Source organism: Colletes gigas, unplaced genomic scaffold (assembly GCF_013123115.1).
Source record: "Colletes gigas isolate AHSC1104 unplaced genomic scaffold, ASM1312311v1 Colletes_gigas_Sc00024, whole genome shotgun sequence".
In the NCBI taxonomy this organism is placed as follows: domain Eukaryota; kingdom Metazoa; phylum Arthropoda; class Insecta; order Hymenoptera; family Colletidae; genus Colletes; species Colletes gigas.
Window position 1 is genome coordinate 2,707,418 of NW_025106653.1, and position 14,677 is coordinate 2,722,094.

At 36.1% G+C, this 14,677-nt stretch overlaps 1 protein-coding gene across 2 annotated transcripts in view; it reads left to right on the forward strand.

The window, feature by feature from the left end:
* LOC122401377 (transcription factor AP-2-epsilon) overlaps positions 1-14,677 on the forward strand; it is a 140,215-nt gene that overhangs the window by 116,989 nt on the left and 8,549 nt on the right. For both annotated transcript variants that reach the window (XM_043403462.1, XM_043403463.1), the window contains exon 6: positions 7,021-7,139. In XM_043403462.1, the coding sequence (XP_043259397.1) occupies positions 7,021-7,139 (119 nt within the window). The remainder of the gene's footprint in view (positions 1-7,020; positions 7,140-14,677) is intronic.

The window sequence follows — 14,677 nt, forward strand, 5'->3', positions numbered from 1 at the left end:
ATTGGTAGAGTTCACTATTTAAATGGGATAATTTAGATCAATCATTTTCGAACTTTACTTTTTTTAGTAGCTCCTTCTTTAAATATTTCCATTTTATTTAGGGTAAAAGTTTAGGATTTGTTACTCCAGATAAATTACATTTGTTTTGTATTTGATTTATGCACCAAAATTTTTATTTTCTTGAATAGCCTTCTTTAAATATTTTCATTTCATTTAAGGTAAAATTCTAGGATTTGTGATTTCAGAAAAAATACATTTGTTTTGTACTTGATTTATGCGCCAAAATCTTTATTTCCTTGAATAGCCTTCTTTAAATATTTTCATTTTATTTAGGGTAAAATTCTAGGATTTGTTACTCCAAAAAAATTACAATTGTTTTTTATTTGATTGATGCACCAAAATCTTTATTTCCTTGAATAGCCTTCTTCAAATATTTTCATTTCATTTAAGGTCAAATTCTAAGATTTGTGACTCCAGAAAAATTACATTTGTTTTTCATATGATTGATGCACCAAAATCTTGATTTCCTTGAATAGCCCCTTCTTTAAATATTTTCATTCCATTTAAGGTCAAATTCTAAGATTTGTGATTTCAGAAAAATTACATTTGTTTTTTATTGGATTTATGCACCAAAATTTGTATTTCCTTGAATAGCCCCTTCTTTAAATATTTTCATTCCATTTAAGGTAAAATTCTAAAATTTATTACTCCAGAAAAGTTACATTCGTTTTTCATATGATTGATGCACCAAAATCTTTATTTCCATGAATAGCCCCTTCTTCAAATATTTTCATTACATTTAAGATAAAATTCTAAGATTTGTGACTCCAGAAAAATTACATTTGTTTTTCATATGATTCATGCACCAAAATCTTTATTTCCTTGAATAGCCCCTTCTTTAAATATTTTCATTTCATTTAAGGTAAAATTCAAGGATTTGTGACTCCAGAAAAATTACATTTATTTTTTATTTACATCAAATCGACGAACTAAGTAACGTGTACCTTCCGCTAATAGTAACAGTCGATTTAGCTTTTAATGAAATTAATTAATAAACTGCAATTGTCTTACATAATACTCTTCGATACAGAAAGTGTATTATTGGGTAACAAAAATGATCTGTACTGGTTTTTGTAATAATCTCTGCAATAGAGCAACTAAGGTTAGAAATTATAGGCGTAGAGAATTTCTCGTTTTGCAACTAGCTATTATTTAATTTTGTTCATTTAGTTCCCATTGGTTACTAAGGCAGCAGTAAACTGAGAAGTTACGATGTTCGAACGAAGTAAAATCGTGGAACAGGAGATAGATTTATAATTCGACCGTCGGATGACCATTAATCTTTTTTGGTGTAATCGGCGGTGTTTAAATTATCTGTGCTCGCCTGGTGGAAACAATCGCATCTCGTAGTTTTGCATTGCGATATAACTGTCGACCGTAAACCTTCGTTTGGTCATAAAGATAGAAGCCTCACGAATGAAGGGAAAGTGGGAAAAAATTGATGCACGAGGAAGAAAATGAAAGAAAATTTACGATGTTATCGAATAACCGCCGATAAATAACGCGAGCAACGCGATTGTTGTCATTTGCATCTTTTTACGTATAGATCGATCCTCTATCGTAAAAAGCAGCGCGAAAAACAGAGATCAAATAATTTCTTAATAACATCGCGTTTATCACTTAAAGAATATACTTCTCCGCTTTTTATACCGTCAAATGATAATGATGATACAGTATCATTGTATCACGGTGGATGGTTTACGTTAAACAACCGAAATTACAATACAAAATTGCCTCGTAGCCAAGAGTAATCCTCGAAGTCGTTAACCAATTGCAAGAACGAGCAGATACGAACGCGAAACGTGGAATTATGAATAAAACATACGTTCGAATTAACTTTTACGATTGCTGCGTGAAAAACGGACATTTACGTTTCTCTGGTACGGCGCGTAAACTTTTTGCGCCACTTCGGGAAACATTTGCGCGATCGTTATAAAATATACTGTGGAATCTGAATAGCTTTTTGACATAATCGCTCGTATTTTAAACGCGAGAGAGAGATAAAAAAATATTGATGCCGCTCGACTAGTCGCGAAGGATTGTTAAGAAGTCAGTAACACTTTCAGCATACGAGACACATCGGCCGCGAGTTAATCTTCGATCTTTCGATTGTAATACCGCGTTAATGCAAAAGTTTTATTCATACGGCGAATATGGCGGCGTGCAATCTTATCTGATCGTCGATCGAATATTCATTCTGTACAATTTAACCACGTTACGATGAATGTTAAACAGCAGGCGCGAAATTATTTAGACTGGAATAATTGGACTGCTGAGTTTATTCGTTAATGACGTATGTTGATTTAGAAAACGTAGTGATATTTTGCATATGTACATACAATTCTGCTTACGTTTTACGTTTACGTGCATCACAGGTGCATAAAATCCATCAGTCGAGTTAACGATGGGGAAAGCATATTATTCTATTTAAAAATATAACGCAACTGCATATTCTAAAGAATTGTTTTCATTTTCTCTAACTTCGTTTATAGGAAAATACTTTGTGATTTCTATAATTGGTGCATAACTTCGTCCCTTGCTAACAAATTCTGAGACCCTACCTTTGGAATTTTGTACAGAAACAATTCCAAATGAAAATTATTCTATACAAAGTAAACGGTTCACGTTAATAATTTGTATAGATTCAAGCCCACATTGGGACTTTTCGTGAGAAATTTGATTGGTATTATTCGTGAGAAACAGTATGAAAAATTACTGAAATTTCATATCCGTTGATCACAAGAATATATTCGATTCGTAAACAAAACTTTTACGTTTCGTTTGAAGTTAAAAAACTGTAATTTCCAAGGTTTACTATTGGATTATACTTCTCCCATTCCCTTATTGGCGATGTTTCACCGACGATTGATAGCGACGCGACTAGGACACGTTCGATGACGGAAAGATTGTTCGGTTTGGTAATACCGCGGCGCAGTCGCAGACGATTAACGATGCCAACGTTCGAGGATGTCTCGAGCAATCAGGGGTGCAGGTTGCCCTAGAGCCCGCGAGGAGGGAATCGAGTCGAAGGGCGCGAAGAAGATCGTAGAAATCCTTGCGAACGAGACCAGAATCCTCCTCGGGACAAGGCTCTGTAATGAGTGGAGAATTGCTCTCGTCACGTTCAAAGGACTCGCTGTGACGACGTCGATAATAAATAATATGGAAATACTTCTTGTCTAACGCGGATTCCTTCGCGCATAATACTTTGAGCTGAATCGAGCGCCGACAAGCACGCGGTGGAAGGACACCACGTTGCGTAAAGTTCTCCACGCGTTACGTCAAACGGTTAAATGTCCTGACATGGTAATGATTATATAATTTATACGGAATAATAGCACGTTAATTCGCGCGAGTGTGGAGACAATGTACAGAGCGATTCCAACGACTGGAGCTGGCCTACAGAAGAAGAACAAAATCATAGAGTATGCTTTAAATGCGCTGTTTTTATCATGGAACTATTTCATATTTTTTTTTTTTTACTTGGATCGATTCTTTGAACCATTTTGCTTATAAAAGATAGGAAGCATGGTCATCGAAAACTCGATGGCTGAGAAAATATTTTATTTTACTTTTAATATTACAAATACTTGGATTTTTATTGAACAGTTTTGTATCTTGACATTTTTATGAAAATTGGTCATGTTTACAACCGTCAATGTGATCCATTAAAATGTGGACCTTTTAATGAGAATATATGTTGCATCGATAAAATTCAACATAAATTGCTAACAAATAATATTTATGAATTTGGTAACTTCAAGTACCAAATCTGAAACCCTTAAAATTGACAAGTAAATTACGCCTATGTTATTTTGTTATTACCCAATTTTTTAATATTTAAAGTTGACTCGAAAATCACTACGTCATTTTACATTTGATTTTAGCTAACTTCGAGGACCAAAAATTGAAAAGCTATCGCGAGCTAATCGTATTTAATTCCGAATGCAATGCAATGGAATTATCGGTGGTTATTATATCTTGACGACGTTTCGATCGACTCGAAACCCTTAAAATTGACAAGTAAATTACGTCTATATAATTCTGTTATTACCCAATTTTCTACTATTTAAAATTGACTCAAAGATTACGGCGTCATCTTATAATGGATTTCAGCAAACTTCGAGGACCAAAAATTGAAAAGCTATCGCGAGCTAATCAATATTCGTATTTAATTCCGAATGCAATGCGATGAAATTATCGGTGGTTATTATATTGTGACGACGTTTCGATCGTCTCGAAACCCTTAAAATTGACAAGTAAGTTACGACTATGTTATTTTATTACCAAATTTTCTACTATTTAAAGTTGACCTGAAAATTACTACGTCATCTTACATTTGATTTCAGTAAACTTCGAGGACTAAATTTAATTGAAAGGCTATCGCGAACGAATCAAGTAAAATTGACAAGTAAATTACGACTATGAGATTGTGTTAATACCCTATTTTCTACTATTTAAATTTGACTTGGAGATCACTACGTCATCTTACATTTGATTTCAATAAACTTCGAGGACCAAATTTAGTTGAAAGGCTATCGCGAATGAATCAAATAAAATTGACAAGTAAATTACGTCTATATAATTCTGTCATTACTCAATTTTCTACTATTTAAAATTGACTCAAAGATTACGACGTCATCTTATAATGGATTTCAGCAAACTTCGAGGACCAAAAATTGAAAAGCTATCGCGAGCTAATCAATATTCGTATTTAATTCCGAATGCAATGCGATGAAATTATCGGTGGTTATTATATTGTGACGACGTTTCGATCGTCTCGAAACCCTTAAAATTGACAAGTAAGTTACGACTATGTTATTTTATTACCAAATTTTCTACTATTTAAAGTTGACCTGAAAATTACTACGTCATCTTACATTTGATTTCAGTAAACTTCGAGGACTAAATTTAATTGAAAGGCTATCGCGAACGAATCAAGTAAAATTGACAAGTAAATTACGACTACATAATTCTGTTATTACCCAATTTTCTACTATTTAAATTTGACTTGAAAATCACAACGTCATCTTACATTTGATTTCAATAAACTTCGAGGACCAAATTTAGTTGAAAAGCTATCGCGAAAGAATCAAGTAGAATTGACATGTAAATTACGAATATATAATTGTGTTATTACCCAATTTTGTACTATTTAAATTTGATTCGAAGATCACTACGTCTGCTTACATTTGATTTCACTAAACTTCGAGGACCAAATCAAGTAAATTTGAAGAAAAATTGAAGAATCAAGTAAAATTGACAAGCAAATTACGACTACATAATTCTGTTATTACCCAATTTTCTACTATTTAAATTTGACTTGGAGATCACTACGTCATCTTACATTTGATTTCAATAAACTTCGAGGACCAAAAGTTGAAAGGCTATCGCGAACGAATCAAGTAAAATTGACAAATAAATTACGTCTATATAATTCTGTTATTACCCAATTTTCTACTCTTTAAAATTGACTCAAAGATTACGGCGTCATCTTATAATGGATTTCATCAAACTTCGAGGATCAAATTTAGTTGAATCGCGAACGAATTCGTATTTAATTCCGAATTCAACATGATGGTTGGTGGTTGTTATGTCCTGGCCAAGCCGAATAGGGTTATCGTTCCAAGGTGAAATTGATCCCCGAACGGAGAACGGTCACAAATTACCGCAGGAATTCCTGGCGCAGGGTTACACTTCTAAATCAAGTTCCAGCCGAGCGTATCTCGACATCGACGGGCATTACAACGAGTATAAATAAAACGGGTGTCCGGCATCGACGCGTCGTGTTGGCACGTTACGAGGAAGCAACACGAAAACCGTCGGGAGCGTAGATCCGAGGGCAGATATATTAAAATGTTGTAGCGGTAAAGTGTATTAATTGCCGAGCGAAGCGAAAGATTACCGGACGGACCGGCTGCCTCGAACCGAACAAAGGTGGGCGATAAGTATTACCGTTACGTTGGTCCTCGAATGATGGATGAATAGGGTGTGCGTCGAGAAGGAGCACTATCGAATTCTCGGCGTTGTTCCGCGAAAAGATTGTACTTCAGAACCTGTTAGCGTTACAAGTTGCTCTCTGCGCCGAAGATTCTTTGCCCCTTATACACGCTCGATCCGTGACTCCTCGCGATCAAGATTTTTGTCCTTTATTACAAAGCACACGCTATCGTCCATAAGTTTCAGGTCACGTACCCACCGTTCGAATCTCGACCAAAGAGAGCAAACTGTTCTTCGCGTATCGGATCCTTTGGAATTCGACAAATGTAATACGATTTAAAGAACATTGCTTCGATCAAATTGGGCCATTTGCTCCTTTTGCAACGCACAATTTTGATAAACGAAGCTAACATAGTTCAATTTTTGTTCAATTTTCCAATCTGTTCCCAAATATTTTGACGAGCGTATCCTGTTAAGGTTTTCACTCAAAGAGTTAATATAATTAAATTGAGAGCGATAAGAATGTCTCACGGGGATATTGTTATATCTCTTCTTTTATCTTACGACATAAAGGAACGGTATTAAAGCATCTTGCTCCGCGATCAACTTAGGCACAACTCGGGTTTTTCAATAGTCGATGGTTGACACGCGTAGCTACGGATTATGCTAATTCTCTCGTTTCTCTGTCGTTGCTCTTTCCACCCTCTCCCATTCCGCTTTGCTCATCGATTTCTTTTTTCTGCGTTCAATGATCGCGGCAAAAATGATTAATGACGCGGTTCCGTTTCGAAATTCTTGCGATCTGGAACGAGCGTTAGCGTAATACACGCATCCAATGGATGTCTGAACAAAGAGATGGGCCGGGACACAAAGATTTATTTAAATGAATTGGCTCGATGCGACGTTTGAGTGACTCGATTACGCAACTCGGTACACGCTATAGATATAAAAATTATAGCCTCGTGAACGAAAGAAAATTAAGTTCACTGATTGTATCGTTGCGATTTTGTGTTTTTTTAGGGCGAAGTCTAAAAATGGCGGACGTCTGCTTAGGGAAAAATTGGAAAAAATTGGGTTAAATTTGCCAGCCGGTAGAAGGAAGGCCGCCAATGTCACGCTTTTAACATCGCTGGTGGAAGGTGAGTTTCAGTATTCTTTTCAAAAATATACAAGTTATTATTAAGACTTTAAATTCTTGAATTCCAACAACCTGAACTTCGTTCATCTCTATGTTCAAATCTCTTCATCCCTCTTTTCTGTAGAAGTTAACAAGTTACAAAGTTATCGAGACACGGAAGCTTGAATGCTTAGTTCCTTGAATTTATAGAACTAGTTATAGTATCGAGAACAGAGAAGTATTTGCATTTATTTAAATAACGTCACAACTTATCCATCGACGATTTTATGCTAATGTCGACGTTACACAGTGTGTCCAGCAATGGACAAAAATCAAAAAACTAAAGTCCACGTTTTATAAATTCTTATATCCCAAAATGTTAATAAAGGAAGATAGATTTCAACACTACCATAACTTTTACTGAATTTACCAATTTGTTGTGGAAAATGATTGCAATTTTCGGTGCATTTTCTTAAACATGTGTCATTTACCGAAAATTTGTGATTTTAATTTGATTTTTGCAAGTTATGTACACTATTATAGTACCTTCCAAACTGCTAAACAATCTTTTTACAATATTAACAATTGGTTCCAATTTTTTATGTTAAATGTTTATCAATTTTGAATTGAATATAAAAAAAATACCAAAAAATACCTCGATGATTTTTTGCATATTAATTCAGGGCACATTAAACTTTAATTTAACGCCAATCTTAGCTGCCCGAATTTGCCCGAAACAGAGGAAATGATCAAAATCATTATTGCAATTACCTGCTCCGAATCAGAATCGGAATTAATCTAATAAAAAATGTTCTTTCATTTATTTACAAGATAAGAAATTGTAACTGTATCTATTTGATATTTTAATTAAAAAGGAATGAAGGAAAAACATTAGACAGATGCAAAGTTATGATTTTCAGGCATTTCCTCTAAGCCAATCAAAAAACTTTTCGAACAAAAGTTACACAGCAATCGCTTGACAAGAAATTGCAATAGTAGAAATTAGCAAAACAATTTTTATGCAACAAAAAATCAAGGTCGATTCAATTTTTTTTAACAAAAATGTATAATTTTTGTGCATCACTTGATGCTTCTTTGTATTCTCTTTAAAAAAGTGTAAGAGGTCTTAGGTCGAAAATTGACTAGTTTAGAAGCTATGATTTTTGTTCTGAATTCCCATTTACACGACACACTGTGCGTTGTCAAGAAATTTGAACCACAAATAATACTTTGAAAGCATCTACGCCTTGTTATTTAGTAAAGTAACGTTAAAGCGAAGCAAAATTTGCGTTACGAGTTTCGCGTTGAAAAAAATTCCACGTGTCGCGCGACTTTGAAATCACTTTGATGAAATCAATTGAGCGACACGACTCAGCGTTAAGTACTTTCGTAGTGTTGGTCGTCATTCTGCATCCTGCGCGGAACAGAGAAGCCAGTTAATCAGAATTATTCCTACAGGATATTCACTGCTAACCGTGCTCTTAATAATATACTTGTGCAACGTTCATCCACCTTGACTCTACCTATAAAGATCATTCTACTCCCCGGCTGACGAAGCTCTAATGACTCAACTGGAGGATCGTCGGAGTGTTGGTGCGGACGTTGATTATAATTTATGGTCGGTGGAGTTGTATAAAACACTGCCTCGGCTTTTCTTTGCTCGACACTGATACATCGCAAAGAATGACCGCGGCGCGTGTGCAAAGTACATTTTAGCAGTCATTTTGTCGCGGTGAGGTCGACACGGTCTCATTCACCGATCAAAGAGCCAATAATAAAGTTCAAAACGCTTGAGAACAAAACGGAAGACTTTCATCGAATATTTATACAGATCGTAAAGATTCAAATGTTTAGCCAATAACAAGAAAAGCAATACGTTCGATATCCTGCATGAGAGTTATTTCCAGAGCCAAACAACTAGTGCACAACGTGTACGCGTTTGTGCATAATTTAGGTTTCAGATAAATTAGAATCGAAAATTAGAATCAACTGGTTTCACGGTTTGATGATTTTCTAATTTATTTTAATACAGTGTCACAATCTAATCTGAAACGGCAAAGAAACGTTACCACTTAATAATGCAGAAACCATAAAACGAATTCTATTAGATTGCCAGAAAGTATTCCTCGGGTTATCCCGCTTAGCGTTCTAATTAACTGTCTCGCAACAGACAGGTTTTCAAACTCGTTCCATCGGACATTCAGAATCACCATTACCCGATGGCATTTCGAAGACGGAAGTTAATCTCGAAGATACTCCGGCAGAACAACTGCTGCGTTGTATTTCAATTCGTTGTTTCTTCTAACGGGGCGCGCGTGTATAACGTATGAGAAATAGCAAATATAACGGATGGTCTATCGTATCTTTCATTATCGTTGCTTATTCCAGTAAATAGCGCGTTGAATAAAATCTAATCACGCGTTGCACAACGTATACCCTACAACCAGTATAACTTTGTAACAGCAGGGTACCATTTTTTATTTCTTAATTGGAATCTTCGTTTTTCACGGTTCACGGATTGCTGTCAAGGAGTGGTCGATACACCACTTACACAACCTGGGCTTTTCTGTATCCACTTATCGATTCTAATATTTTACATCGACCGTTTTCGTTATGTTCTCATCGACGTTTTAACGAAGCAATACGCTCGTCGAGCGTAATATATCGATTCGACTGACATTTTTCATAACTTCGGAACAGGAGAATTTCAGAAATGTCTTTTCAACTTATGAAAAGCACAAAATCGACCTCGATCCAATAAAGATTTATCACGGTGAAAGACAGACCATTTACGTACAAAACTACGGATTTAATTAGTCCAGCTAATAGTATGAAGATATTTACATTCCTATGAGAGTAATTAAAAACTTTCGTGACAGTACTCCGAACAAAAAACGCTGACAACGTTGTTACAGAACTTTCCCATTGGTTTAGAACGTATCAGACTTTCTTGCTTTTAATAGTTAAAACTTCTGACCAAATACAGCGTGTTCGAATCAATTCTCGACCTAAATACCGGGATCCGTTCCCATTAGTTCAAGAACCTCGATCCTCGATAAAACTCTGTTCCTTTTCCTATTTTTCAGTTTGTATAAATTAAGATCTTTTCATCATATTTTTATATCTTCCGTAGAATTGAACTGAAACAGTGATGTACCAACTATTTCCTCGAACATTTCGTAAGTCTTCATTATTTTCTAATTGCCCCAACGAGTGCCACGTGTTTTCGTGTCCAGGTGTTAAACGAAAATCGTGAAGAACACATTTCCAACAGTGTTACTAAAATGTCTGGAGCCCACTTGTGACATCGTAAACACTATATGGTGGACAGTAAAGTTCGAGTTTTATTACGGTGATCGTAAAAACACGCACGGTCGCGTATAATCGCGGACAGAGACGCGTAAACACTCTGGATTGTAGGAATTGTATACAATAGCGGATCGCCCAAAATCTAAAAGCCAAATTTCGTCGAACGATGGGACGTTTCGACATATCCACGTGCGTCTAGCGAGCGCGTACGATAGCCGTTGAAAGAGTTCGCGGGATTGCAGCGAAAGTGTGGGAACCACCTCTCGAACGGAGGACATAAATGCACCAGGTGTATAGGTATACTTTGCCCGCGTACGATTAACGTACACCCGTGCGTGATTCATGCGTAAATTCGTGTCTGGTTGCTGAACGGTGACGCAACCTCGGTTATGCTCGCGACAAAACGCTTCGTTTCGTCTTCGGTTCCACCTGCCTCCGTGAGCCACCATCTTTGTATCACACTCTGTACGCAGAATGTTTAAAAAATATTCGTCAGGCAAACGTGATTTTCGATCACAAGGGCTGTTTGATCATAACTGAGGTTGAGTTTATCTTCTTTCACGTTGGACAGACTTGTTAGTCTAGTGTTGGTCAGGGATTACACTTTACAGAAATAAAATTCACCTTTGATAATTGATCTTTCCATTCTCGTAATAAATGAACTACAACTACTTTAAACAAGCTAAAAGTTGTTCAATAGTACCACAAACACAGATGTTTCGAATTTTATTTAAAAAGAAAGACACCTTTTGCACGTGCACCGTTGGAGCTTTTAGAGTATTGGATTTTTAGTAATGGAGCCAATTGAGCGATAACTATTTTTGGTATAGTAGCTGTTAATCATGAATATTGTGAAAATGTTGAGACATCGATATAGAAATTCACACAATTTTATATACGTGTAAATGCAACAGTGTGACTACGAAATTCTTTAAGAACGTTATTATTTTTGCTCATTTTTAAATTTTTGTGAAAATATTCAAAGCGTAAATGTAACGTATGCGTCTGTATAGTTTCTGAGCATCGATCGTAATCGAGAGGGTTTCAATAGGGGAGAAACCGCAGGCACACTCGCGGCTATCTGAACATCGTTGTCTCAAGGTACGCGGAAGAGAGTCCCCCCAAAATTCTCGAGGCTTCGATTATCGAAAGACTACAGTCGAGTGTAGTTTGTGGTCAGTTTCAGAAATCGATCTCACGTTGCCCCGTGAGTTATACGAACGGGCAACGGATGGAACGATCGATATCGTTTACCGTTCTTCGATAGCGTGGCTACAAAAGTCCATCCACGCAGAAGAAAATGCGGTATCGGTTCGCGGAGGTAATTATTGTTTGACGAGAAAATAGTACGATCGAATGCAAACAGGAAATTGGATCCTATGTTGCAAACAATAGCATCTGGACATTTTACATTCTTTAAACTTGTGTGCATCTTCAACTATCACACCAGATTATTCGAATTTTTGATAAATTATATTAATCGTTATCAAAGCAACGAAATATATTACTGGACACGAGGAAAAGCTGATTAAGTGTAAAACTGACCTAACTTTTAAAATCCTCCAATCCTTTCAAGAGTTATGATATTTTAAAGATACGCATGAAATTTTAGTAGAATAAGTTCTGGTCAGACATTATAGTTTCGGTAAAGAATTTTTTTTCTCGAAAGTGCGTAGGATTTCGGGGGTACGTCTATTGACCAAAAATGATTGTAATTGGCCCCCACAGTCAAAAATAATTTTTTTACAACGATATGAAATTTTTTAATTTCGACGAAAAATTTGTTCAATTACTGAATTTTTTTCTTGAAAATAGATAGAAATTCGAGGGTATGCCTATTCACCAAAAATGGTTGCACTTGACCCAAAGACCTAAAAATAATTTTTTCAGAACGATTTGAAATTTTTTTTTCGCCGAGAAATTTAGACACGATTAGTGTCGATTTTTCTTAAAAATTCGTCTATGATTTTAAGTAATTTTGTAGGAATTATGGCCGTTTGAAAATTGGACCATTTTTATGGGGTTTTTCTGACTTTACGGGCTTAAAGAACAACTTTTCTAACATTGTTAAAATTCCTACACATTCCTCACTAAAATACGCGTTGTTTGCCTCTTGAAACATTAAAATCGCCCCATTCGTTCAGGAGGTATGATGTTTTAAATATTCGCATGAAATTTCGGGGAACCATTTCTGGCCTCGCATTAGATTTTCGGTAAGGAATTTTTTTCTCGATAGTGCGTAGGATTTCGGGGGTATATTTATTGATCAAACATGATTGTAATTAATTCCTGCAACTGAAAATATTTTTTTTAGAACGATTTGAAATTTTATAATTTCGCTGAAAAATTTCGGCACCTACTCGAATTTTTTTCTCGAAACTGCGTATGATTTCGAGGGTATGTCTATTCACCAAAAATGATTGTAATTGATCCCCGCAACCGAAAATAATTTTTCCAGAATGATTTGAAATTTTTTAATAACTTTTTAACGAAGCCTCAATCAAGAAATTGATATTTTTGATTTTCGTCTCATTTTGGCCTCTAAAATCTCCCAGGGGTGACCGAACACCCTGTATAAATTGTTAGTCACGAGGTAGTCTAACGAAAAATAAAATTAGAAATATTTATTAACAAATTTAGAAGTCACTCGTAATGAAATATGAGTATTTGATGGTATTGACAATTCAGTTTGTTTCATCGACGACCAACTACCGCCCATCTCCATTTATATCCAATATATTTAATGCATCCTTAATAAAGTGTTCGATAACATTTAATACCGCAATACAACATCCTAACTATATTACTCGCGGGAGCACATTATATTTGCAGCAATCGTTATTGAAATCGAGGCAAAGAACGCGAGCGTACGCCATCGAAACAACGAAGCCCGTTGGTTTCTTAATCGGTCCTCGCGGCAGCTTCATAATGGTCGCGTTTTTCGATCGAATGTCGAGCGATCGGCGACGACCGTAGTAAAGTCATCAAGTAAAAAGGCCGATCATTAATTCGCGAGTCACGTTGCTGATTCGTTCTCATACAGCTGCGTGTGCCAATCTGTGGCTCGCATCTGCAATCACCTTCCGACCAATCTGTGGTCCTCATCTGCATCGAGCAACGTACTGTTGGACTGCATTGAGTTGTCTGGTTGCACGTCTGTATCATAGATTATCGTTTCGATCGGTGATCTTCTTTCGTCTTCGAAACGACGCTATCGAGAGTCGATCGAGACGCTAGAACTTCGATAGAAACGCTTCGTTCCGCGGTCGATTCAATTTTAAATATAAGAAATTGTGATGTTTCTAAAAATTGATCTTTTTAAGTAATTTGAAACTTATTGCAAGTCAATTGTAATTTTAAACCTCTATTCGATATTGATTCCATTGAAGCTCGAATAAAAGACTAGAAAGACTATAAAAGCGGACGAAGACTCGAAAAGAAACTTTAGTGCTGTGTTTGATAGAAGTAGATAGTCGACAATACCGCAGAACACTATACAGATCAACATTTCATATCACAGTGGTAAACTAATTGCACACACGCACTGTGCAATTTCGTATCTTGACAGAGTACGTGACAAAGATGCTAATTTGGTCGAAGGAAATTAAAAGAAGTTAAGAAACAACGATGCAGAAGGCATATGCAAATCGATGCAGACGAGTCCTCAGCTCACGATCACTATTAAAACCTGGCTCGAACGACCTGTTGCACTTTGTACGTGCATGGTGCAGAAAGTTATGCGAATTCCGTGGACGATTTAGATCATTGATAATTGTTCTTGGTGACACGTGTTTACATACGTACCCCCGTGGTAAGTTTCCATTTGGTCACGAATAGTACAGAGTGTTTCATGAAACAGAGCCGTAAATTCGAATACACTTATATCATAGAAAAATTAAATACTGATAGAAATTGATTAATCTGATCGAAGTTTCAATATTCCATCGAAAAAAAAATAACTTAAAGAAGTAGCGAGTAGCGAAAAGGATTAGTGTCGTAAGATTTTCGGTGTTTTAATGGACACTAGAAATGGAAACGTTGCAAAATATTTCCAGAAGACAACGGTGCTCACTACATGACCATTAAACAATAATTGCGCGCAATGCGCACGATTTATGTGGCGTATCGTGTACAACTGATACTACGTGTATGGTCGTTAACAAGTACACAGCGAAGTATGTTCGTATAATACAGTCGCGAAATGACAACGAACCAAGAAAAAACAGTTTAGAGAAAAACTTAACTGCTCGG